The 27,084-nt window shown below is 40.6% G+C and overlaps 1 protein-coding gene across 3 annotated transcripts in view; it reads right to left on the bottom strand.

Annotated features, from left to right (window-relative positions):
* Window positions 1-1,130: 1,130 nt before the first annotated feature.
* ubap1 (ubiquitin associated protein 1) overlaps window positions 1,131-27,084 on the bottom strand; it is a 61,364-nt gene continuing 35,410 nt past the window's right edge. For all 3 annotated transcript variants that reach the window (XM_080213492.1, XM_080213412.1, XM_080213578.1), the window contains exons 5-7: window positions 17,184-17,381; window positions 10,226-10,327; window positions 1,131-2,370 (exon numbers count right to left, since the gene is read on the bottom strand). In XM_080213492.1, the coding sequence (XP_080069618.1) occupies window positions 2,230-2,370; window positions 10,226-10,327; window positions 17,184-17,381 (441 nt within the window). In that variant the 3' untranslated portion in view covers window positions 1,131-2,229. The remainder of the gene's footprint in view (window positions 2,371-10,225; window positions 10,328-17,183; window positions 17,382-27,084) is intronic.

Genomic DNA, 27,084 nt, shown 5'->3' on the forward strand with positions numbered 1-27,084 from the left:
TTTAAAGAGACTAAAGGGAGGTTTAAGGTAGAAATTCCATTATGTGGACTAGATGTCAGAAAGTTCTGCCACCAAATGAAGTACACCAAAAAGAAGAGTGCACAAGAACTCAGAGCCAGAAGGCCCTACTCAAAGATGCTACAGTGTGGGCTAAGGAAGGAATTGGAAATGAGTATAAGGATTTTGGTGCATTAGGAGGCAGTGGAGCTCAAGCAGAACCCAGTAAAAGCAGATGTAAAGCTCAGTAAAATCTATCAATTGGTAGGATTTAGATTACAGATTTTTGGATAAGCAAGAGTTTGTATAAAGGTGGTGTTTAGGAGGCTGGTGTGGGCAGCAGTTAAAAAGCCTACTACGGAGCAAACAACAAGGATTTTCCTTTGGAAAAGTCTCAAACATACAAAATTTGTAGAATGTAGCAAGAGGTTATTTGTCAGTTTCCAGCTTCATTGGAATCAAACCAAAAAGATTCATCCGGCTCATCTATGTTACCACTTTAATTGTTTAACTTGAACTAGTAATTGTTAATGGGCAATGCATAAAGAATATTTTAGAAATGTTATATCTGCATGCATTTCATCTGTCAACTTTTTCCATTAGAATGGTATATTCAAATTCATAATTGGAACTGCTGGTACTTCTGTAAACTTGACACATCCCTAATTGAAAGCTGCTGCAGCATCACTGGTAAAAAGATGTAATTACAGCAGAGGTCAATTTATACCAACATCTTCAACGATAGACATGGGCATGGGAGTTTCTACTGTAAGTATATAAAAAGGATGCAATATATGACTAAAATGGGGACTGAACTGCATTTACACACTCTGTTCCAATCATCCCCATCTTCTTAACTCCATTTCATTTGAAGACTATATATGATTCCTCATGTGCAATACCACAGGAGATAAACAAGTATATTTTAAAAACTCAAGTTAAAAATTATATTCCATATAAGAGGACTGCATCAATAGCAAACCTCAGCCAACACGAGACACAAATCCTATACTAAAGTTCATTTGGGAAAAATATCCAGAAACTTAACTCACGGCATCATTAATTTTGAAATTCTTCCATCATTTAAGATCAGAGCTATCATAAGTTTAAAATGGTAATCAAAAAGGCAAACACATTTTTAAGGTTTTATTAGTACCTGTTTAAGCAACTTTAAGATTCAGAAATGTTTCTGATGTTTGAAGTTTTGTGAAACTTTACAATACAGAACAATGCAACATCTGTTCTAAAATTAAAAGAAAAATAATCTGTTGCTGTTAATATTGAAGATTAATAGTAAAGAAACACTCCAGAACTACAGCAGTGAGGAAGACATAATGTAACATTCAACAACAGTGTAAATGAAACAAGTGCAGCGGCAACAAGACAATTTAAAGAAAGTGCTTAAGTAGATGAGAATTTCACCTCACGCTGCAATTCTTTTAAGAGTCTATGAATAGATTTCCTATAAGGGAACCTATGTGAAACAGACCCATACAGGGATGGAGCATAGATCAATGCTGGGTTTGCTTTTTTTTCCTAGTTTGTCTGTTAGGATTGAGAGTTTTGCCTCCCACTGTGTTTTCTAAACAAAATGCATAGATGGTAACACTACCCAGCCAGCGACAGATGATTGACTAGCCCAGTCTAATAATTCCTATTGCACTATAGGTTACTTAATTCAAATACAATTTTACAACAGCCTACAGTCCAGTAAATGTAGCCTTTGACAGAGGACATAAAGCAGCTTCAACCTTGGAATAATATCCAGCTTTTCCACACACTTAACCAAACTCCTGTGCAAGATTGGAAGATGCACCTTTTTGTACTATTATTGGATGGGGGAGCAAAGGAGAGAAAAGTAAAACATGAACTGATTCAATTGATCTCTTAAGTGGTTACAGTTTCAAAAAGATTGGTTGAGGGTACTTCAGCCACATTGTAACTGCCTCCTTTGATCATTGAATGAGTCAACCAAGTCAAATATTAAGACTGCTACCAAAGTAATCTTGCACTTAGCTTGTCTTCTGCTTAGACTTCCCAATAATGCAAGGGATGTTTCTTGAATGATGGATTACTCTCCCCACACACCCCCCTCCCCCCACACAGAAAGGTCCAAAAGGAAAGAAATATACAGCCATGCTTGTATAAACAGAGCTGGAAATTGAATCGTACGCGGGATGATTTTTTTCCCCCTCTGTACTCTCAATCACACTGATAGAACATGGGTTGCCTTCAGCTGGCTCCTGCACGTGTCATTAAGTCGTCCAGAGCTTTCTCCTGGTCATTGTTATGAAAAACAAGAGCTTCCTTAATATCGTCCCTTTCAAAGCCCATTTCTCTGAACTTAGACATGAGGTTAAGAAACTCCAGAGTCTGAAAGAGAAAATATAAGACAAATAAATGGGGCTCTAACAGCCTTCACTTCATAAAATTAACAGTGAATGAGCATAGATCAATGCATTTTATTCTTGTTTGTCTGTTAAAATTGCGCTTTTTGTTCTCCATTATATTTTTTAAACAAATTGAATAGGTGGTAATACTAAACAATCAGTGACGGATGTTAGACTAGCCCAGACTAATAATTCATAAGTTCATAAGATATAGGATCAGAATTAGGTCATTCGGCCCATTGTGTCCTCTTCACCATTTGATCGTGGCTGATATGCTTCTCATCCCCATTTTCCTGCCTTCTCCCCATAACCCATTAAAAAAATCTATCTAACTCCTCCTTAAATTTATTCACTGTCCCAGCATCCACCACACTTTGGGGTAGCAAATTCCACAGATTCACAACCCTTTAGAGTCATACAGGTTTACAGCATGGAAACAGGCCCTTTGGCCCACCTTGTCCATACCGCCTTTTTTTTAAAAACCCCTAAACTAATCCAATTGCCCACATGTGGCCCATATCTCTCTATACCCATCTTACCCATGAAACTGTCTAAATGCTTATTAAAAGACAAAATTGTACCTGCCTCTACTACTAACTCTGGCAGCTTTGTGAGAACTAGTTTCTCCTCAACTGTTTTAAATTTGCTACCCCTTATTCTAAGACTATGACCTCTCATCCTAGAATACCCCACCAGCGGATATATCCACTCCATGTCTCCTTTATCCATCCCTTTTATCATTTTGTACACGTCAATTTGATGTCCCCTCATTCTTCTAAATTCCAGAGACTTTTCCCCACTGTATTTTCAATGAAGCCTATACTGCTCAATCTCTCTTAATATGACAAATCTCTCATCTCTGGAATCAATCAAGTGAACCTCCTCTGAACTGCCTCCAATATCACTTTCCAATACAGCTCTCCTCAAGGGGAGCAAAACTGTGCACAATACTCCAGGCCTTGTACAGTTGCAACAATACTTCCTTACCTTTATATTCTATTTCTTTAGATATAAATATCAACATTCCATTCACTTTCTTCATTATCTGTTATACCTGCATGCTAGTTTTCTGCGACTCATGAACGAGGGCATCCAGATCCCTCTACACCGGAGCACCCCAGAGTCTCTTCCTATTTAGATAATAAGTTGCCTTCTCATTTTTCCAACCAAAATGCATGCCCTCACACTTATCCGCATTAAACTCTATCTGCCACATTTTGGCTCATTCTCCATTTGTAAGGTTCTTATTTCCTCATTACAACTTATTGTCCGGCCTATTTTAGTGTCATCTGCAAATCTGGCTATAGAGTCTTCTATCACTGTATCCAAGTCATTAATATAGATTGTAAATATCTGGGGCCCAAGGACCGAACCCTGTGGCATCCCACTAGTTATTTCTTGCCATCCAGAAAAAAAACCATTTATCCCGACTCTGTTTTCTGTCCATCATCCAATCACCTATCCAAGCTAATAAATTACCCCTAATCCCATGCGACCTAATCTTGTGAATTAATCTTTTGTGCAACGCCTTATCAAACACCTTTCCAAAGTCCAGATATATTACATCTACAGGATCTCCATTATCCACTTCACTTGTCACATCCTCAAATAAGTCTTGCAATTTAGTCAAACATGATTTGCCTTTCATAAAACCATGCTGACTCTGATGGATACTGTTTTGACTTTCCAAATGTCTTGATATTGCTTCCTTGATAATTGATTCTAACACTTCCCCAACAACAGCTGTTAAACTAAATGGTTTGTAATTTCCCACATTTTGCCTCCCTCCCTTTTTGAATAAAGGTGTAACAATAGCATTTTTCCAATCCACTGGAACCTTTCCTGTGTCCAGGGAATTTTGAAATTTGACAGCTCATCTGAGGGAGGAAGCGATGGCCAGCTCTCTGGAGCTGAGCCAGTGAGCCAAAAAATCAAAAAGGGAAGCAGAAAGGTAGTATTAATAGGGGACTCCACAGTGAGGGGCACGGACAGGCGTTTTTGTGGACGTAGAAGGGAGTCGCGGATGGTGGTTTGTCTCCCTGGGGCTGGGATCCGGGATGTCTCTGGGCGGGTCCCAGACATCCTGAAAGGGGAGGGTGAGGAACCGGAGGTAGTAGTACATATAGGTACTACTGATGTAGGTAACAAGAGGGAGGCACTCGTGAAAAGGGACTATAGGGAACTGGGTAGGCAGCTGAGGAAGAGAAAAGCAAAGGTAGTAATCTCAGGATTGCTGCCTGTGCCAAGGGAGAATGAGGGAAGAAATGAAATGAGGTGGAGGGTGAATGCGTGGCTGAGGGACTGGTGTAGAGGGCAGGGATTTCGGTTCCTAGATCACTGGGACCTCTTTAGGGGTAGGTGGGACCTCTATAGTAGGGACGGGTGGCACTTAAATACCAGGGGGACTAGTATCTTGGCGGGAAGACTGGCTAAGGCTACCGGGGGGACTTTAAACTAGAAAGGATGGGGGGAGGGAACTGTGATGGGGAAACTGGGACGGAGGAGGTTCGCTCCCAGGTAGGGGAGGACCGCAGGCAGTATGGGAGGGAGGTTAGACAGGTGGTGGAGATGGGAAATGCCCAGACTGAGGGGCTGAAGTGTATATATTTTAATGCAAGGAGTATAGTGAATAAGGTAGATGAGCTTAGGGCGTGGATAGCTGTTTGGGATTGTGATGTGGTGGCCATTACGGAGACTTGGATGTCTCAGGGACAGGACTGGGTACTTCAGGTGCCAGGCTTCAGGTGCTTCAGGAAGGACAGGGAGGGTGGCAGAAGGGGTGGTGGCGTGGCACTGTTGATCAGGGATAGTGTCATGGCTACAGAGAAAGAGGATGTCGTGGAGGGATTGTCTACAGAATCTCTGTGGGTGGAAGTTAGGAACAGCAAAGGGTCAAAAACTTTGCTGGGTGTAATCTATAGGCCGCCCAATAGTGACAGGGAAGTTGAAGTGCAAATAGGGAAACAGATTCTGGAGAGATGTTTTAATAACAGAGTTGTCGTGATGGGAGACTTCAATTTCCCAAACATCGACTGGAATATCCCTAGGGTAAGGGGTATAGATGGGGAGGAGTTTGTTAGGTGTGTTCAGGAAGGTTTCCTGACGCAGTATGTGGACAAGCCTACGAGGGGAGAGGCTGTACTTGACCTGGTACTGGCAAATGAACCAGGGCAGGTGATGGATCTTTCGGTAGGAGAGCATCTTGGATATGGTGACCATAATTCTATCTCCTTCACAATTGCGTTGGAACGAGATAGGATCAGGCAGGCTAGGAAGGTGTTTGTCTGGGGTAAGGGGAGATACGAAGAAGTCAGGAAGTTACTTGGACAAATAAACTGGAAGGAGGCGTTCTTAGGGAAAAGTACCGAAGGAAGGTGGCAGATATTCAAGGAATGTGTGTCTGGAGCTCTGAATGACAACGTTCCGATGAGACGAGGGGGTTTTGGTGGGTCGAGGGAACCGTGGTGCACAAAGGATGTGTTGAACCTAGTCAGGAAGAAAAGGAAGGTGTACAAGAGGTTCAGGGAATTAGGAGATGTTAAAGATCTTGAGGAGTATAAGGACTGTAGGAGGGAACTTAAAAGGGAAATTAGGAGAGCCAGAAGGGGTCATGAGAAGACCTTGGCGGGTAAGATTAAGGAGAATCCCAAGGCCTTCTATAAATATGTGAAAGGTAAAAGGATAAGAAGAGAAGGGATAGGACCTATAAAAGGTGAGGGGGGAAAGGTTTGTGTGGAACCAGAAGAAATGGCGGAGGTGCTTAACGAGTACTTCGCCTCAGTATTCACGGTGGAAGCCGATCTGGGAGATTTTGTTATGGATTTGCAGCAGATGGAAAGGATTGAGTACGTGAATATTAAGGAGGAGGATGTGTTGGAACTTTTGAATTCTATCAAGGTAGATAAGTCGCCGGGACCAGATGGGATGTACCCCAGGATACTGTGGGAGGCGAGGGAAGAGATTGCAGAGCCCCTGGCGATGATCTTTGCGTCGTCAATGGAGACGGGAGAGGTTCCAGAGGATTGGAGGATTGCGGATGTAGTTCCTATTTTTCAGAAAGGGAACAGAGATGGCCCGGGAAATTACCGACCGGTGAGTCTGACCTCAGTGGTTGGTAAGCTGATGGAGAGGCTTCTGAGGGACAAGATTTACGAACATTTGGAGAGGTTTGACATGATCAGGAATAGTCAGCATGGATTTGTCAAGGGCAGGTCGTGCCTTACAAGCCTTGTTGAGTTCTTCGATAATGTGACTGAACACATTGACGAAGGAAGTGCCGTGGACGTAGTGTACGTGGACTTCAGCAAGGCGTTTGATAAGGTCCCCCATGCAAGACTTCTTGAGAAGGTGAGAGGGCATGGGATCCAAGGGCCTTTGGCTTTGTGGATCCAGAACTGGCTTGCCTGCAGAAGGCAGAGAGTGGTTGTGGATGGGGCTTTTTCTGAATGGAGGTCAGTCACCAGCGGAGTGCCTCAAGGATCTGTTCTGGGACCCTTGTTGTTTGTCATTTTCATAAATGACCAGGATGAGGAAGTGGAGGGATGGGTAAGTAAGTTCGCTGATGACACGAAGGTCGGTGGTGTTGTGGATGATCTGGAAGGATGGCAAAAGTTGCAGCAGGACATAGATAGGATGCAGGACTGGGCAGAGAAGTGGCAGATGGACTTCAACGCGGATAAATGTGTAGTCGTCCATTTTGGCAGAACCAACGGGATGAACGAGTACACTATCAAGGGCAGAAGTCTGAGTAGTGTTGAGGAGCAGAAGGATCTTGGGGTCCGGGTCCACAGGACTCTTAAATTGGCCTCGCAGGTGGAGGAGGTGGTCAAGAAGGCGTATGGTGTACTGGCCTTCATTAATCGAGGGATTGAGTTTAGGAGTCGGGAGGTAATGCTGGAACTTTATAAGACCCATGGCAGGCCTCATTTGGAGTATTGTGCGCAGTTCTGGTCGCCTCACTATAGGAAGGATGTAGAAGCTATTGAAAGGGTGCAGAGGAGATTTACAAGGATGTTGCCTGGACTGGGAGGCATGCCTTATGAAGTTAGGTTGAGGGAGCTGGGACTCTTTTCCCTGGAGAGACGAAGGTTGAGAGGCGACCTGATATAAGTTTACAAAATGTTGAGAGGAATAGATAGGGTGGACTCTCAGAGGCTATTTCCCCGGTTTGAAATGGTCGCTACGAGAGGACACAGATTTAAGGTGCGGGGAGGGAGGTTCAGAAGTGATGTTAGGGGTAAGTTTTTCACTCAGAGGGTGGTGAGTGAATGGAATCGGCTGCCGTCAGTGGTGGTGGAGGCGAACTCGCTGGGGTCTTTTAAAAGACTTCTGGATGAGTATATGGGGTTTAATGAGATTGAGGGTTATAGATAGGTCTGTAGGTTGGTAGGTGATGATGTGATCGGCGCAACTTGTGGGCCGAAGGGCCTGTTTGTGCTGTAGTGTTCTATGTTCTATGTAACCAACAGACCCACCAACTCTGCCACCACTTCCTTTAATACCCTAGGAGGTAGGCCATCAGGCCCAGGAGACTTATCTGCCCACAATCCCAGTAGTTTCTGAGTACCTTTTCCCTATTGATGCTGATTGTTCTAAGTACTACGCTTTCTATGACCTCTGACTTGCCTGTTCTTATAGGAATGGTAGCAGTGTCCTCCACCATGAAAACTGAGGCAAACTATTGATTTAGCATCTCTGCCATTTCAGTGTTCCTGACTATTAACTCTCTGGTTTCAACTTCCAAGGGACCAACATTCACCCCAGTGACTCTCTTCCCTTTTATATACCTAAAGAACCTTCTTGATATTTTGTGCTAGTTTTCTTTTGTAATTTACCTTAGCATTTTTAATTACTTTTTTAGCATCCCTTTGTTTATGCTTGAAAGTTTCACAATCTTCTAGCCTGCCAATGGCCTTTGCAATATGGTATACCTTAGTTTTTGTGTTTATTGTCCTTGACCTCCTTGTTTAGCCATGGATGCTTTTTATCCCCCCTTTACCATCTTTTTTCCTCACTGCGATATATTAGTTCTGAGGACTTGGGTATCTTCTTAAACAACTGCCACTGCTCATCCACTGTCCTACCTTTTAGCCTTCCTGCCCTCAGGCTAAATCTGTCCTCATGCCTATTGTATTTTTAGTGAATACAGAAAAAGTTAGATCAATGAGATGAAGAATGTGCTTCTTAATATTTAGAAAGGAGTTCATTACCCTTAAGCAAGCTTTTTCATGTGATGCATACATATTCTCTGAATCAATGTAAAGCTGTTACTAACAAAAGAGTAACACTCTAAGTTGAGTATCTCTACACAACACACACCAATAAATTAATGAATGGCTCAAAGCAAGTGACCTACTTCTTGCTCTCTGCTCATTTAATGTTGCTCTGAAACTGACTGACTTTAAATTAGACTCAATCTTTAAGGTAACAAGAATGCAGAGGCAAGACTACAGCTTGAAATATTGATACAAATTGTTCAATGGGCTTTTTATGTTCCCTTTCCCCACCTGAGCCAAATCACTTCATTGCAAAAACAGCTTGCAATCATATCGTACATGAGACACAAAGTCCCAAGGAGTTCACAAGTGTTTATGCCCCTTGTTCAAAAGGGGTAGTTTATAAAAGGAGAATCTAAAAAGGTGAAGAGAAGTCGAAAAGGTTTCTGAAGGAAATTTCAGAGTTTAGGGTCCAGGCAGCTAAAGGTACAGCCACCAACATTACAGTGCTTAAAATTGGGTGTGTCCAAAAGAATTGGAGAAGATTACAGAGAGAGAGTGACAGACTATGGGGAGGGGGACTTGAAAACAAGGGTGAGAATTTTAAAATTGACCATGAAGAAATCAAGTAAAAATGTGATAGGTGAATGGGATGTGATGCAAGTTAGGATACAGGTAGCAGCTGAGATCAAGTTTACGGAAGATGCAAGGGAGCCTAGCCAGGAGAACACTGGAATTGTTCAGTTTAGACGTAACAAAGGAATGCACAAGGTATTCAGCAACACACAAGTTGAGGCAGCAGCAGGGTTAGAGACAATGCTAGGAGGTAGAAGTAGGTGGCATTGGTGTTAGCTTTAGTTCAATGATAGCATTCTTGTTTCTGAGTCAGAAGATTGTGGGCTCAAGTGCCAGGCCAGTATGAACTGTGACACTTGAGTGCACCCATCAATAAAACAGATTATCTGGTCATTTATCACACAACCGTTTGTGAGAATTTGTGAAAATTGGCTGCCATATTTTGCTTAAACAGTAGCTATATTTTTAAATTATTGCGTTAGTTGTAAAATGCTTTGGAACATTCTGACATCATGAAAATACACTAAGATCTTCCATTATTTTACTTAAATTATCCTTTCCTCCAATGCAAGTTACTCCACTCTTATTTCGTTTGCATCTCGCATCATTGTCAGTTGTAAGATAGTCATGGGATTTCAGTCTCCAAAATTGAGGGTATCCAATGGTCTGAACCTCCACTACAATATGCTGAGCATTCACAACTTAAACATTACAGCTTCACTCTTTTCTCTAGCCCAACCATACTCAGACTCATCTATGTATCAGCTCAATCAGGTAGTAAGGATGGGGCGAGGATCGCAAGCGGATCAGACCAAAGAGTGAGGGCAGGTTCCTTTTCATGGTTATTTTTCTGATGTAATTCCATAAATTACTAAATATATTGAATTCTGTATTATGGCTCGCCATGATGGGAATTGACCTCTCAGTCTGAGTGACAAGTCCAGTCCAATAACCATTTGGTTCCAAGGTTTCTGTTTATGTAATGCAGATAAATTCAATATTAATCATGAAAGATAAACACACAGTTCATGAAATACATTGACTCACTTTTGGCTCTGAACACTGATACATCTCCAGGCCTTCCTCGACTAGTGCTGGTTCAAAGCCCTGTTCACAGAGTCGTCCATGGACAAACAAGTAATCGAGCACCTGAAATGTTTAAATATAGGTTTCAGAAATACTGATCAAACTGACCCTCTCTTGAGAGGCACACCATAATAACATGGTAGAAAGTTTTGTTTTCTTATAGGAGCTTAAGTGTGTTGATCATAAGAACATAAGAAATAGGAGGAGTAGGCCATCTAGCCCTTCGAGCCTGCCCCGCCATTCAATAAGATCATGGCTGATCTAAAGTGGATCAGTTCCACTTTCCCGCTTTCTCCCCATAACCCTTAATTCCCTTGTCTGTCAAAAACCTATCTACCCGTGACTTAAATATATTTAGCAAGGTAGCCTCCACCACTTCAATGGGCAGAGAATTCCAGAGATTCACCACCCTTTGAGTGAAGAAGTTCCTCCTCAACTCCGTTCTAAACTGCCACCCCACCCCACCTTATCTTGAGGCTGTGCCTTCCAGTCCTGCTATCCTTTCTAAGCGGGAAGAATCTCTCTACCTCTACCCTATCCATCCCTTTCATTATCTTATACGTCTCTATAAGATCCCCCCTCATCCTTCTAAACTCCAACGAGTACAGACCCAGTCTATTCAATCTCTCTTCATAGTCCAACCCCCTCATCTCCAGTAGCAGCCTAGTGAACCTCCTCTGCATTCCCTCCAAGGCCAATATATCCTTGCGCAAGTGCGATGACCAAAACTGCACACAGTACTGCAGTTGCGGCCTCACCAGTACCCTGTACAGTTGCAGCAAAACCTCCCTGCTTTTATACCCTATCCCCCTTGCTATAAAGGCCAACATTCCATTCGCCTTCTTGATCACCTGCTGCACCTGCAGACTGGGTTTTTGCGACTCATGCACAAGGACCCCCAGGTCCCTCTGCACCGTAGCATGCTGCAGCTTTTCGCCCTTTAAATAGTAATCCCTCCTACTATTATTTCTGCCAAAGTGGATAACCTCACACTTGCTAACGTTATACTCCATCTGCCAGGTCCTCGCCCACTCACTCAGCCTATCCAGATCCCTCTGCAGACTTTCCACACCCTCCACGCAATTTGCTTTACCACTCATCTTCGTGAGCATGATACATGAGCAGAATATCATAATACGTGAGCGGAAGTTATGCATTCAGATCAACGACAGATAGATTTACTAATACTGCTAATATTCAGAACCACAAAATTGTTACAGCACAGAAAGAGGCCATTCTGGCCCACCACATTTGCATCAGCTCTCCAAACAATATTAACTTTTTCATCGTTTTGATATTTACCATATCTTCTACATACAAAGTGTTCTAAAAAGAGGCAACTGTTAAAAGACCCATAAAGCTCAACTTCTTTTCAATGGAGACAGATTTTAATAATATTATAAAGCATGAACAGATACATTCCTTAACTGCTTTACAAGAATAAATACATTCAGGCATATATTCTCCAGAAATGGAGCATAGGCATATCAAATTTGTTTGTTTCTGATTAACTGATAACTTGCCAAGAGTAGAATGGTGTCATTGTAACGATTGACTATCTCTCATAAATCTCTCCACAATCACTAACTTTCTGAAGTAAATATGGGTTAACCCAGGGGCTTTATTGTTTTAGAGCCTTCTGAAGCCAATTTAGGATTTCCAGCTCAATTATATCAAATAATTTTACCTGGAATATACTTCTGGGTAACTAAATTGGTTGCATTGTCTTTGTAAACAATTGGAAATAGTCACTCAAACAGTTTATTATCCTCTTAGAATCGCTACAGTGTAGAAGGAGGCCATTCAACCCATCAAGCCTGCTCTCCGACAGAGCATCCTACCTGGAATCCCTGTATCTCCACATATCTACCCTGCTAATCCCAATAACCTATACATCTTGGGACATTAAGGAACAATTTAACACGGCCAGTCCACCTAACCTACACATCTTTGGACTGTGGGAGGAAACCAGATCACCTGGAGAAAACCCAAGCTGACATGGGAGAACATGCAAACTCCACACAAACATTCACCCAAGGCTGAAATTAAACCAGGTCCCTGGCGTCATGAGGCAACAGTGCTAATTATTATGCCATTGTGCCATCCTATCCTGTGCTCATCTTGTTTTGAACCAGTTTGTAGCTGTATGACTTTCACCACTCCTCTAAATGGCCGTGAATATTGAAATACTGAAAGAATTTCTCACCGTTATACCTTGTGTCTGCAGATAATTTTTTTCTGGGAATCTCTGCCTCTGACCACTTATTAATGGTGTGGAGATGCTGGTTTGTTCTGGGGTAAACACAGTAAGATGTCTTGCAACACCAGGTTGAAGTCCAACAGGTTTATTTGGTAGCACAAGCCTTGAGCTTTCAAAGTGCTGCCCCTTCATCAAGTGAGGGGGAGTTCTGTTCACAAACAGGGCATATAAAGTTAGTGTAAGGGCATCTCAACAGGCACAGGGTTTGTGTCTTTATATGCCCTGTTTGAGAACAGAACTCCCACTCACCTGATGAAGGGGCAGTGCAGCAGAAGCTAGTGGCTTGTGCTACCAAATAAACCTGTTGGACTTTAACCTGGTGTTGTGAGACTTCTTACTTATTAATGGTCTAGATATTGTCATAAGAACATAAGAAATAGGAGCAGGACTAGGCCATCTAGCGGACAAAGGACAACAAAACAAAAGCTGCCTACAAAGATCTAGTGATATCTGTAGCATGCATTTCACTTTTCCCAATATTAATTACATTCTGGTTATAGGGCATCTGTGCTATCCAGCAACAGCATTGTCATCAAAAAGGTAAAGCAGCCAATGAGAATGAAAAATTCTTTCAAACAGCAAAGCAGATTTTAATAATTCACTTTTTAACACTTTTACAGAAAGGCAAAGGAAGATTAGGATGTACACACAATTGAAGTAGAAGCTGCAATATCAAACAAACTTTAAACAACATTTTTATATTTCAAAAATCTATGGAACTTATGAAATGGAGATAATTGACTTCTGGCTCAAATAAAAAAAAGAGTCTGAGAGGTTTTTAGCAGTAATTATGATTTTAGGTACTTTGTTAAAAGCCCAGTAGTTACATCTTATTCGACAAGGTTTCACTTTTTCAAAGATTTTTACAGCGGGAAGAGTGTGTAAAAAGTGGAAATCCACATCAATTCAGTGATTTCTTATTGATTTACATCTGCAAAGATTTCAACAACACATCCTGCGGAGGAACAGGGAATCAATGACACCAGTTTCTGAATTTCTGCATTTAACCATGTCTGAGCACTCGCAGCCCATGATAACTTCTGATCTGCATTCAGGGTCAGCAGGCCCAACATTATACTGCATCTGCAACCACTGGAATGAAAATCGCGCTATTCAGGTCACTTTTTCTGGGGGCAGGTATACCAAGCCAAAAAATATCCTGATTCGAGTTACCCATCTCCAAGATGAAAACCCAGCCCCACAGTCTTGTCAGTCCAACATCTGGCATGGGGAAGTTACTGGAATCTATATCTAAGCACTTGTGACAGTTGAACTGCTTAAAAAGCACCAACATGGATTTTTAGGTCAACACTAACAAACCTATTTGATTTTCTGATGGAGTAACTAAAATAGTAGATAGGACAATGTCTATGGATAGTTTATACTGACTTCCAGAAGGCATTCAAAAAGATTCTGCATAAAAGAATTTAGCTAAAATTAAAGTGATGGAATTGAAGGCAAATTATTGACCTAGTTACGAGGTAGAAAACAGAAAATGTGGATTAATGGGTGTGCACTTGAACTGAAAGAAAGTGACTACAGGTGCCCTATAAGGTTGTTCTGGGGCCTTAACTATTCGTTACACTTTTGATCATTTAGAAAAACATAAGATAGATCACAGCACTTCTATGTTTTAAAAGTTAGGAGGTGGAAGGATAAACATTGGCCTGAACACCAGGGATTATGCCCCTGTTCTTCTTCAAAATTAGTGCCATGGGATTGTTCACATCCACCCGAGCAGGCAGGTGGTTTAATATCTCATCCAAAAGATAACATCTCTGTAAATGCAATGCTCACTCAGTACTGCCTCAAGAGTACCAGCCTTGGTTTTTGTGCTCAAACCGTGGAGTGAGACTTGAACCAGAATATTGAGACTATAAGACGAGAATGCTATCAACTGAGCAACAGGAGTGTTAATACAAATTCACCAAAGTTGGTATGCAGATCAGCAACAATCTCATTGATTGACAGAAGAGGGTCAAGAGGCTGAATGGCCAATCTTGTTTCTATGTTTCAAACTAGAGACAGATATAGAAATGATTAAGAAATATAATGAGAGATTGCCAAAATTCTGGAAGGTTTTCATAAAATAGACAGAAAACCAATTCTGCTGATAATGGTAAATGGCATACATTTATGATCATTGTCAAAAGAATAAAGGGAGATGTTTAAAGATGATTTGGCAATATGGAGTGGGCAAAAAACACCACACAGATATTAACTGGTGTGAAAAGTGTTTCCTAAAATCAATCTTAAAACTGTCTTTTAACAGTTTGTATTCATGCCCTAAAGCACTGTAAGGTTTAACCAAATTGTTCAGAAGTAACCTTATCCATTTTAGTGTCTTAAATGGCTTTATAAAGGTCCTTTTCTCCTTCACCTTTTCAAGCTGAAGAGTTGAAGTCTTTCCAAACAATTTCTTATTATTCAGACTTGAATAGAGGTCAGTCCCAAACTGACCAGGATTTGAGCCTTTCCCATATACCTAGATGATCAGAATTGAATGCAGTGTTCATAGTGCAACATTGCACTACACAGCCTTAGCATACCAGTTTTGTTCCTAATCTCTACTGACCTAACAACATACCCAAACATCCAGTATGTTCTGCAATGACTGGACATTAATATATGCTTCATCAAATTTAGTAAGAAGTCTCACAACACCACGATAAAGTCCAACAGGTTTATTTGGTAGTAAACGCCACTAGCTTTTGGAGCGCTGCTCCTTCGTCAGGTGAGTAGGGAGTTCTGACCACAAACAGGGCATATAAAGGCACATAACCTGGTGTTGTGAGACTTCTTACTGTGTTTACCCCAGTCCAACACTGGCATTTCCACATCATCAAATTTACCTAGAACATTGTGAAATGCTGCTGCTGGAATCTGCACATTTAAATACCTTCCTCAACAGTCAGTTCAGTTCTTTCCTCCATTATCATGAACTTTCTTGTAGAAATTTACTAGCACAGCTTTACACTCAAGTTTATGCAAATCTTTTTTTTTTAAATGGGGGCAAATGGGATCAAAGGTTATGGGGAAAAAACAGGGTTAGGCTATTGAGTTGGATGATCAGCCACGATCGTAATGAATGGCAGGCTCGAAGGACCAAATGGCCTTCTCCTATCTTCTATGTTTCTATGTTTTAAATTTTAATTTTCTCTAATGTGTTTCAAATCACTGCTGGCTACTTCTGAGATTGAACTTTGATCAAGTTGATGTGAACATGAAAGTTTTCAGTCCATTATTAAAATCATTAACAGAATGACTTGTATGTTAGATTGTATCTTGGTTTGAACAAACAAAATTTTCTTCATTCCTGTAACAACTAATGCACTAACCTTTTAATTTGACGCAATGAATACTGTTCAATTGCATTTCAATTTGGTGAGCAATTATTCCTGAAATTAGTGATCATAATTCTGCAGCATATGCAGTACCAGTTTCAAATGTTTTATTTAAATGAAGCTATTCCATCAAATCAACATATTTTATTATTACTTACACTACTTTTGCATTGATTAAAAGCAGTTTTGGCATTGCATAGGCACAAGCTGCAATATATAACTCAATAGCAAAGTGAACCAGATCAAATTTTGGCAAACAGTCCAAAAACACTGAGGCAGTAGATAGTTTTTCTTATTATTTCATAGGAAGTGGTTGCTGGCAAGGGCAGCATTCATTGCCCATCCCTAACTGCAGATCTGGAGTCATGTAGGCCATATCAGGTAAGAATGGTGGTGGATTCCCTTCCCCAAAGAATGTGAACCAGATGGATTTTTACAATGATCAATAATGGTTTCATAAAAGTTCCAATTAAAAACAGATAATTGCCTAATTATTTCTTGCTTTCATCTGCACTGATTTTTAAGGGATACAATACGCTTCAATACAGTTGCTTTCTTTAAGAAATATCTTATACAAACAGAAAAGACCCAAAAGATGTTATTTCTAATTCTCTCACAATGCTGATTAAAACCACTTGTTCTTTTGGCAGCAAGGTATCAGCCCAAATCAAAAAGATATTCATAACTGATTCTCCCTATTCACCTCTCTCAGAAACATATCTGCAAGACTTAATTGAGCGAAAAATGGAAAATTCCAACTTCTAACATAAAGGAAAGCTAAGTGCAGTAAGAAAATCCAATTCATTACTCTAGCATGATTAGCTAGTTCAGTTAAATCGTTTTAATATCTTTATCCTTTCATGAGATGTGGGCATTTGTTACTCATCCCTAATTACCCATGATACAAGTGGAAACTAGGCCATTTCAGAGGGAAGTTAATGGTCAACCACATGCAAGCCAGATCAGATAAGGGCAACATATTTTCTTCCCTAAAGGACACTGGTGAATCTGAAAGGTCTTTACAATCAATGATAGTTACACAGACATCAGCTTTCAATTCCAAACATTTATTAATTGGATTTAAATTCCACCAGCTACAGTGGGATTTGAACCCATGTCCCAGAGGATTTGTCTGGGCCTCTGGATTACTTGACCAGTGACATGACCATTTTGTGATCTTCTTCCCCAGTATGACTGATCATTCAACAAAATGATCTTTGGATCCACAAAAATGTTTTGAAGGACGCAAGTTTATATCAAGCATGTGTTTAAAATTTGTACCACACTGAATGTCATTTAATATATATACCTTTACCTGTTCCAGGTTTTCTCCTCGTTTCTGCATGGCTTTTATTACGTTCTCACAGGAGTATCCCATACTAACTATTGTATCTGCACACTGTCTCTCACTTGGAGTCAATGCTTGAAGTAGATCAAAACATTCTGAACTCTTTGATGCATCTCTGTTGGTTATGGTGATTTTTTCTGCAGCAGGTTGGTTTCCACAATTAACCTATTTAGAAGACAGTGACATTGAGGAAACAATTTAAATACAAGTTTAAATAAATGGCGTTCATTTATTTAATGCAGAAAATTCTTGAAAATTGCAATAAATTTCTCAGGATTTTCAAAATTAAAATTTAAAGAGAAATATACATTAATCAGATCGCACACAATAAAAAGTCTTTATTTGGATAACAATTTGAATTGGAATTCTTTAACCTGAATTAAATTCACAAACAGTAAAGTTAATAAAATGTTCATATTTCACAACTAAGATTGAACTTTCCTTAAATATATGCCTTAACCTCAGCCTGATAAGAACATTCCAATTAAACAGGTATTTCTATTTGCCACAATGAACAAAACTGTCAAAATTATCAGCATTGTTGTACTATAAACTAGGGTTTTTGTGCACTTGACAGGAAGAACAGTCCCTAACGCAGTAATGCACTAACCTTGCTTTTGGGATAAGGGGTAGCAGATTTAGAATGGAGATGAGGAGAAATTATTTTTTTGAAAGGGTTGAGAGTCTGTAGAATTCAGTACCCCAGAGCATGTTGGATGCCAGAACATTTGAGTAAATTTAATGAAGAGGTGGACAGATTTTTAATAGCAAGGATTTGAAGGGCTAGAGTGAAAGGGTAGGAGAGTGGAGGTGAGGGCAAGATGAAATCAGCCGTGATCATATTAATGGCAGAGCAGAGTCGAGGGGCTGAATTGCCTCCTGCTGTCAGTTTTTATGATTCATGCACAATTTCTAACTTAAACATTATAATGCACAAACGAGAGATGTTTGCAGCCTCTAGAATGCTGGTCAGAGTTGAAAACCCAACCGGGATCAGCTGTTTAAAATTATTATTAAAGCAAGAAACGAGATACAGATGGTCACCAGTGGGTTTATTGTAACTTGAAAAGTTAAGGTCAGTTTTGCACCAGGTATTTTATGCTGTAATGAAAGCATATCCTTGCTAATGCAACTTCCAGCTGCCTTGGTGAATTGTAGTCACTGCACTTTTGTCAGTTCTATACTACATTTTTGTAAAGGCAGTGCCAAAACAAATATCAAACAGGTATTTAAGAACAGACAATAATAAGGGGCCTATGCCCCCAAACAAAAGATCATTTGGTAGAGTCTGATTATTTGGTGTTGTTCAGTTTAAACCTTTACCAAATACCGGAAACAATTTCTATCCAAAACCTTGATGATGCACTTAAAATATCTACTGTCATGAAATGGTAAGTAAATAGTCAAATAATTTGAGGAATGCCACTATAACAATAAAAAAAATTACACCTTCGGCCAGATCAAATGACAAACAAAGATGAGAATAATGAAGCAATCATTTTTAAAACTTATAATTAGGGAACATTTCAGGATTCACTTTTATCGGTGTACTAATAAAAAATCAGAGTCAAATAACAGAATGCAATAAAGGTGACCATCTCCCACTGCGTGACCACGGTGCCCATACATATGGTGAAAGTAATTACCTTGCTTTATTTCAAGTCCCTGCTCAAAGGCACATCCTTTGTGTTTACTGATTAAACAAGAAGCTGAGATCTTTATCCAAATTCTCTTTCAATTCTAAAAATGTTAACCACTTCTAAGAGTGTTCCTATTCTAAAATCTCCAGTTATATGCAACAACTCAACATAATTTTACACCATTTCACATGATATTACAAAATAGTTAGAATAGCATTTGAAGAAAGTGAGGGCAAAAGCAATAGAAAGAAGGAACAAAAAAAAACGTACATACACACTTTTCACAGATCTCAGGGCACTTCAAGCCCCTTATAGTTAGTGAAGAACTTTTTGAAGTGTAGTTACTATTGTAGTGTACAAAAACACAACAATGTGCATGCAGCAAATTCCCACAAAAGCATTAAATAAATAATCAGATTTTCTACTTTAATGTGATGTTGGTTGAGGGATAATTATTGGTCAGGACACAAGGGAGAATTTCACTACTCTTTGAGCAGTGCCATAAATGTCTTACATCCAACAGGACAGTTGGCAGACATATTGGTTTAATGTTCCAACTAACAGACAGCACCTCTGACAGTGAAGCACTCCTTCCCTGTTGCACTGAAATGTCAGAGTAGTTTATATGCTAAATCCCTGGCATGCGATTTGAACCCACATTCTCTGGCATGAGTCGCAAAAACCCAGCCTGCAGGTGCAGCAGGTGGTCAGGAAGGCGAATGGGATGCTGGCCTTCATGGCGAGGGGGATTGAATATAAAAGTAGGGAGGTCTTGCTGCAGCTGTACAGGGCAGTGGTGAGGCCACAGCTGGAGTACTGTGTGCAGTTTTGGTCGCCGCACTTACGCAAGGATATTTTGGCCTTGGAGGGAGTGCAGAGGAGGTTTACTAGGCTGATACCGGAGTTGAGGGGGTTGAGCTATGAGGAGAGGCTGAATAAACTAGGCTTGTACTCGTTAGAGTTTAGAAGAATGAGGGGAGATCTCATTGAGACGTATAAGATGATGAATGGAATGGATTGGATAGAGGTGGAGAGACTCTTCCCGCTCAGAAAGGACAGTAGGACTAGGGGGCACAGCCTCAAGATAAAGGGGGGGCGGTTTAGAACGGAGCTGAGGAGGAACTTCTTCACTCAAAGGGTGGTGAATCTCTGGAATTCTCTGCCCGTTGAAGTGGTGGAGGCTGCCTCGCTAAATATTTTTAAGACGCGGGTTGAGGGTTTTTGATAAGCGAGGGGATTAAGGGTATTGGGGAGAGGGCGGGAATGTGGAACTGAGCCACGACAGATCAGCCATGATCTTATTGAATGGCGGGGCAGGCTCGAAGGGCTATATGGCCTACTCCTGCTCCTATTTTTTATGTTCTTATGTTATGTTCTTATGACCTGATGCCACAGTGTTACTGCTGAATTATGACTGATATATGGTGGACATTTTTGTCCAATATTCCATCTAAACTATGCAAGTGTGCGGCCATGCTTGCAAACTGAAATACGCCATGCAGGGGACCAATACACAATGGTTCCTTTAAAATACGTGGAAGTACCCAACCATATGGCAATCTTAATGGGGCTGCAAACTGCAACAAAGAGACCTATGCACAGTGAAGGGACATTAGAGGGAACATTGATACAACCATAACAACATTTGGCCAGTTATAAGCTGAATCGCCATGTTTATTTACCTCAAATGTGTGTTATTTTCTACTAACAAGATTATGAGGGACATGATGTGGAGTTGCCAGCGTTGGACTGGAATAGTAAGTCATCGAACAACACCAGGTTAAAGTCCAACAGGTTTATTTGATAGCACAAGCTTTTGGACCGTTGCCCCTTCATCAGGACACCGTGAATAAGCAGCAGCTGTTCCCCTTAGTTGAAGGGTCAGTCTCGAGGGAACATAGGTTCAAGGTGAGGGACAGGAGGTTTAGAGGGGATGTGAGGAAAATCTTTTTTACTCAGAGGGTGGTGACAGTCTGGAAATGTGCTGCGTGGGAGGGTGGTAGAAGCAGGTTGCCTCACATCCTTTAAAAAAGTGATTGGATGAGCACTTGGCATATCATAACATTCAGGGCTCTGAGCCAAGTGGCTATGGCAGATGGGATTAGGTGGGAGCTAAAATCCCTACAGTGCAGAAGGAGGCCATTCAGTCCATCAAGTCTGCACCAACCACAATCCCACCCAGGCCCTATTCCCATAACCGCACATATTTACCCTGCTAATCTCCCTGACACTAGCGTTAATTTAGCATGGCCAATCAACCTAACCCACACACTTTTGGACTGTAGGAAGAAACCGGAGCACCCAAGGAAACTCATGCAGACATGGGGAGAATGTGCAAATTTCAGTGTGGGGCCAGAATTGAACCCGGGTCCCTGGCGCTGTGAGGCAGCAGTACTAAGCACTGTGCTGACTTGATGGGCCAAATGGCCTCTTTCACACTCTATAATCCTAATAGTTTAAAACAGGGAATTACCATGAATTACAAAGCATTTTTTAATGATTTTTGAAATGCAACCAACAGGTTTGATTTTACCAACGTCTTTACATAGATTGGTAGCATACAAACATGAAAATAGGAGTAGGAATAGGTCATTTTACCTCTTGACTCTGTCTGCTATTCAGTAAGATCATGGTTGATCTTCTACCTCAACTTCATTTTTCTAATCTATTCCTGGATCCTTTGATACAAAAATGCACCAATCTATCTTAAATGTATTCACTAACTGAGCAGCCACAGCTCTCCAGCACAGAGAATTCCAAAGATTTACATTGCTGTGAAAAGATTTCTCATCTCAATCTGAAATGGCTGACTCTCCTACTCAGAGTATGAATCCCAGTTCTAGACTTTACAGACTCTCATTATCCACACTGCCACCATCTCTTTCCCGCCTCAACAACTGTATACGTCTAAATGGCTCAGTTTCTTAAACTCTAGAAATAATAGGCCTAATGTACTCAATTTCTTCTTGATGGATGATTCTGTCATTCCACGAATCAATCGAGTGAACATGTTGATCCTTGTAAAATAGGGTGACACGGTGGCACAGTGGTTAACACTATAGCCTCAAGTGCCAGGAACCCAGGTTCAATTTCTGGTGTGGGCCACTGACTATGTGGGGTTTGCATGTGCTCCCTGTGTCTGCGTGGGTTTCACCCAGGTGCTCTAGTTTCCTCCCACAGTCCAGGTTAGATGCATTAGCCATGCTATATTCTCCCTCAGTGTACCCAAGTGTGTCAACAAAGGGATTTCCACAGTAACTTCATTTCAACGTGAACATAAGTCTACTTGTGACTAATAAATATAGTTTAAACTTTAAAACAAGGAAACCAAACTGCACGCAATTGGTTGAATGTTATGGGATCTGCAAAAGTGTAATTAGAGAAGGGTTGGGGGCTTCAAAAATGGCAGTAGGTGCAATACCCCCAACTTTCCTATTGCCATCGCATTCTGCTCTTCCATCACAAAGCTAATTAAGACACTAAAAAGGCCAAATAGCAGACTCTTCCCACTGCCATTTTATTAATGACAAGATCCCTCCACCACATGGGGAGATTGTTGAACTCTGGTGGCCTTCCTGTGATCTCTGGAGAGGGGGCCTACATAATTGGGCATTTGTGAAATATATATTGATCCCTACCGAAACACTCTGTCCTAGCCTCACCAACCTGATTGGTGCCAAATGACCTGGCCCCCTTTACCTTGTTTCGAGGAGGCATTTCTCAGCTGGGTGCAGTTCCAGAAGTGGCCACTGCGCCAAGTGGTCTTGCCAGAACTAATACGTCTTCCAACTGGCCAGCAGTTCCTGGAGATAAGTTCTCATACCTTAAAAAGGCAGAAGCTGTGATGGAAACACATCGGCTGTATTTTAGGCCTAAGCTCCACCCAGTACTCCCCCCAAAGGGCTGAGGCAGTGCTGCCCTGGCTTTCCAGCCCATTGTCAGCCCAATACTCGAGGTGTGCTCTCACCAAAGCCCCATCGAATTTCACCAAGACTTCCCTTAATATTGTATATCAGCCCCCATGCAATAAACATAATGCAATATATGTTCTTATGTTCTTTCCGGAACATAAGCGTGCTTCCGTGTTAATTTTCTGTTTGTAGGATATGGGCTTTCGACAATTAACTAGATGTCAACCATTCAACTGCAACTGCAGCACTGGGGTGACACTGAGCAACAGAATCAATTTAGGTCAAATAAATAAAAATATTTTAAACTACTGCCTAAATAGTTTATAATCAATTCCCAACTTTTTTTTAAATTACTGATTGTGTCCTGAAATCTATTCTGCTGCTTGGCTGAATAAACAGGGATTCATGGCTTTATTCCTTGTATACTGTAGTCTGGTTTACTTGCATAAAAGTCATATTGCATTTGGACCTTCTGTGATACCCTCCATGTGACACTGGGGAATTAAAAATGGAAAGAGGCGATGAAAGGAAAAGAGATAGTAATACCAGGGTACTTCAACTGCAGCGCAGCCATTTGTCATAAACTAATACAGATGAACCTGTAAGTATTTGAATAACACACTTCACTACCAGATAGCAGAGGAGGCAATGAAGGCAGCATGACAACTTTGCAACAATAAATTCTGGTAAATCAATGAAGAGCTTGTATCAACATCACTTATTTCATCCACCTGTTCAAGTAAAGCAAAGTCAAACAAATACTTTTTTCCACAGGTTAACAGGGTAGACCTTTTATTTCAATTGTATGCAAGGCAATTGGAAAATCATGTTAATAAAACTGTTGAAAATGAAGAATCACACAAGTCTGTTGCCAAGGATACCAGGTCTTTGATTTAACTGACATAACATATTTCACAAAAATCCCTGTAAACCTGATCCAGAGCAGCCACAGCATAATAAAATCTTTCATTAGTCATTCTGTCAAACCAATCAGACTTCAAAAATATTCCAAAGGGTGTATAAAGGCATAGGCACTTTATGCATTTTGCAGGTCAAAAACAAAACAGAATAATGCTTTCGCATTTTGTACAGAAATACAATCTCCAAAGCTGTTTCAACTTTAGTTCGGACAACAGATTTCCATTAATGCCACTTGATTGGTGTGGGGGGGGGGGGGGGGCGGGGGTGGAATATGGCATTCTTTGTACGAGGCCCTTCATTTTAGTTTTACTATAATAAGTAGATTAAGTTAAGGTAATTATAAAGTGCCATATATAGAGAGAGAGCATTCACAACTTGCCTGGAACAAAATATGCAAAGTATTATAAACTGTAAAACCACAAATTAACCAAGTATTATAAGCTTAAACTATACACACGTATTGTGCACCATGGCAAACTTCGTTCTGAATGCAGCATGATAGGAAACAGTGGTAGACAGGTCAAATTCTTTTAATACAACGGAGCACGGAAAGGTAGCTTCTGTTATCTGTTTTTGGATATGCAAAAGGCATGTTTAATAGGCTTGGTATTTAAGGAGTAAATTCATTCATGGGTAGTGAGGCTGGAGCAGTCTTTCAAGCTGATAAAGGAGGCCCCAGTTCCAGTAAAACAGGGACTCCTTTCACCATTAAAAATCACAGATGTTAACTATGGCCTTGGTTATTAGTAATGACGTGGGTTAGGTTTCCTAACTAAAGGGGAAGGAACCTACATGGGCAATAAACTAATAATCTTCTGTTCCTGTTGCCAGATTATTGGCTAAAGTAATAATGGATAACGTTGTGATTGGGCCCTCCAGTCTGATTGACAAGACAGGGTGGGATATTGAAATGTTCAGAATAATATAAAATTTTACCTTGCAATATTAGCTCAGAGAGGACAGTCAACCCTCACTGACTGTGTCTCTCTCCTAATGTATGCATTAGCAAATAAATTCCTTTTCATTCTTTAACTATATACTGTCATTCGCAGTCTGTGTATTGGTTGTGAGGTTCAACAAATACAGAGCACCTAAGGGAAACCTGAGGAAATTCCTCTTACACCCTGTAACAACAACTATTTCCAAAAACTTAAACTTTATTTATCAAACAGTGGTTCCCAATCCAACTGTTTTCGTCACCACCTAGGACTTAATTTTTAGTAATAGGGTTGTTCTAATTTCACATTTTGTTAAAATCATTACAATGTGGCCTGAGCTAAAATGATGAATATTTTATCTCAGTTCTTCGAGTGCTTAGAAAAGAATAAATAAATGTATGAAACCAAACAATCATAACACAACAGGATGCAATATGTATAGCTTGATGTGATTATGGGGGTAAGCAAAAGTAAGAAGGTGAGGAAAGAGTGACAAGGAGACAAAGATAGAGAGCAAAAGAGTCCACCCAAGTTGCTACAGCCATCCACCACTCAAATGGTTTCCTCCTTTTCTCCCTTCTTATTTGTTTCCCTCAAAAGAGCTGGATTTATCTTCAAAATTCAACTTGCACAAAGAAACTTTGCCTTTCTCTTCCCTACTCATGCCGCAGCTTTTAGAAATTAGAATCTCAGGCACACAGATTAAAGCCATTCCTAAATATCAATAAAACAGATTAAATAATTAACTGGTTTTAAAATTCAACTGGAATTGTTTCCATTGAAGCAACAGTATCTGAGGAAAAACAAGTTTTCTCCCTTTCACCCTTGCTTGTGATTCTCCCTCTTTCTCTTACCAACCCCTCCTCAATGTCTGAGATCATTGAACACAAAGGAAATATTCTGTGCATGCAATCAGAAGAATATCAATTTTCTCTAAGTCTCACTCAGGCACATTTTTAAAAAGACATGAATTTTACTTCAGTAAAGCTTTTAAAAATGTGTCCTTTGAATGATTTTGAAAATATTTGGAGTAGAAACTGCTAGAAGCTAACAAATAAATGCCTGAATGGCTCTAATGCACCTTGGGAAATTAGATATGGCACACATGATCACAATGAATATTACAAATTCAGCTCATGGTATCAGAACTCTGGAAAAAGTCCAACCTTTTTGGGAAAGGTTGATAATTTGAAATAAATATTAATGAAAGCTTGCAACCTCGTAAATGAGTGACATATATGGATTACAGTGCTGGTGTGATGCTAGTTACGGGGCGGGGGGGGGGGGCGGATTTGTAGCACAGATCGGAGCACCATTTAAAGATGGTGCCCTGATCTCTGTGAAAATGGTCTTGCCAGCTCTGTCAAGCCTCACCTGTGACACTGCAAACTACTTCTCCCAGATTCCCTATGCACTGAGTGCCAGAAAATGTTTTATTTATTAGTCACAAGTAAGGCTTTCATGAACAGTGCAATGAAGTTACTGTCAAATTCCCCTAGTCACCACATTCTGGCAGTGCCTGTTCAGGTCAATGCACCTAACCAGCACGTCTTTCAAACTTTGGGAGGAAACCAGAGCACCCAGAGGAAATCCACGCAGACATGCAGAATGTGCAAACTCCACACAGACAGTGAACCAAGCCAGGAATTGAACCCAAGTCCCTGGCACTGTAAGGCAGCTGTAAGTGCTAAACACTGTGCCACTGTACTGCCCAAAATCTGGAGTGAAAACTCGGCTGTGCATCTGGAGAGATAAATGTCGGTTTTCAGTCTGAATCTGACAGCCTGTCAGACTTTGGGAAAATTCCAACCCATGTCCTTAGAACCTGGGCCTCGGGATTCATACTGACATCATCACAGTACTACCATCTTCCCCTCAAATTGTGAACATTTTACCAGATAAATATCTGCAATATTTATTACAAATGTTGCTAGTTGACAACCCTCACTTGTGTTTTGTTTATTAACGTTAGTGATTTTTTTGTAACAACTTGAATTTATATAGCACATTTAATGTAGTAAAATGTCCTAAGTTGTTTCACAGCACAGTAATCTGACAGAGTGACATCAAGTCAAAAACAACATACAAAGATAGGTGACTAAAAGCTTGGTCAATGATATAAATTTTAGGGAGCATCTTAAAGAAGGCAAGAGAGAGATGCATAGGTGGACAGGATTAGAGAGGGTGTGCTCAAGTTTAAAGACAATTAAAGATACGTCTCCCAACTGAGAGCCGAAGGATGTGAAGGATACACAAGATGCCATTTTGGAGTTTTCAGATGGTTGCAGGTGATCTGGAACAAAAGGCAACCTGACCTAGAGGTCCTCAGAAAAAAAAGAGTCATCCTTATATCCAATGGAACACTATGTCTAAGTAGCCTAACTGTGCTAGCTGAGAACTGTGAAATGCTCCTTCACCCTGCCAAGCATATTCCTTTCCTGAATGTTGAAGCAATGTG

The sequence above is a fragment of the Carcharhinus amblyrhynchos genome, chromosome 1 (assembly GCF_965287045.1).
Source record: "Carcharhinus amblyrhynchos chromosome 1, sCarAmb.v2.hapA, whole genome shotgun sequence".
In the NCBI taxonomy this organism is placed as follows: domain Eukaryota; kingdom Metazoa; phylum Chordata; class Chondrichthyes; order Carcharhiniformes; family Carcharhinidae; genus Carcharhinus; species Carcharhinus amblyrhynchos.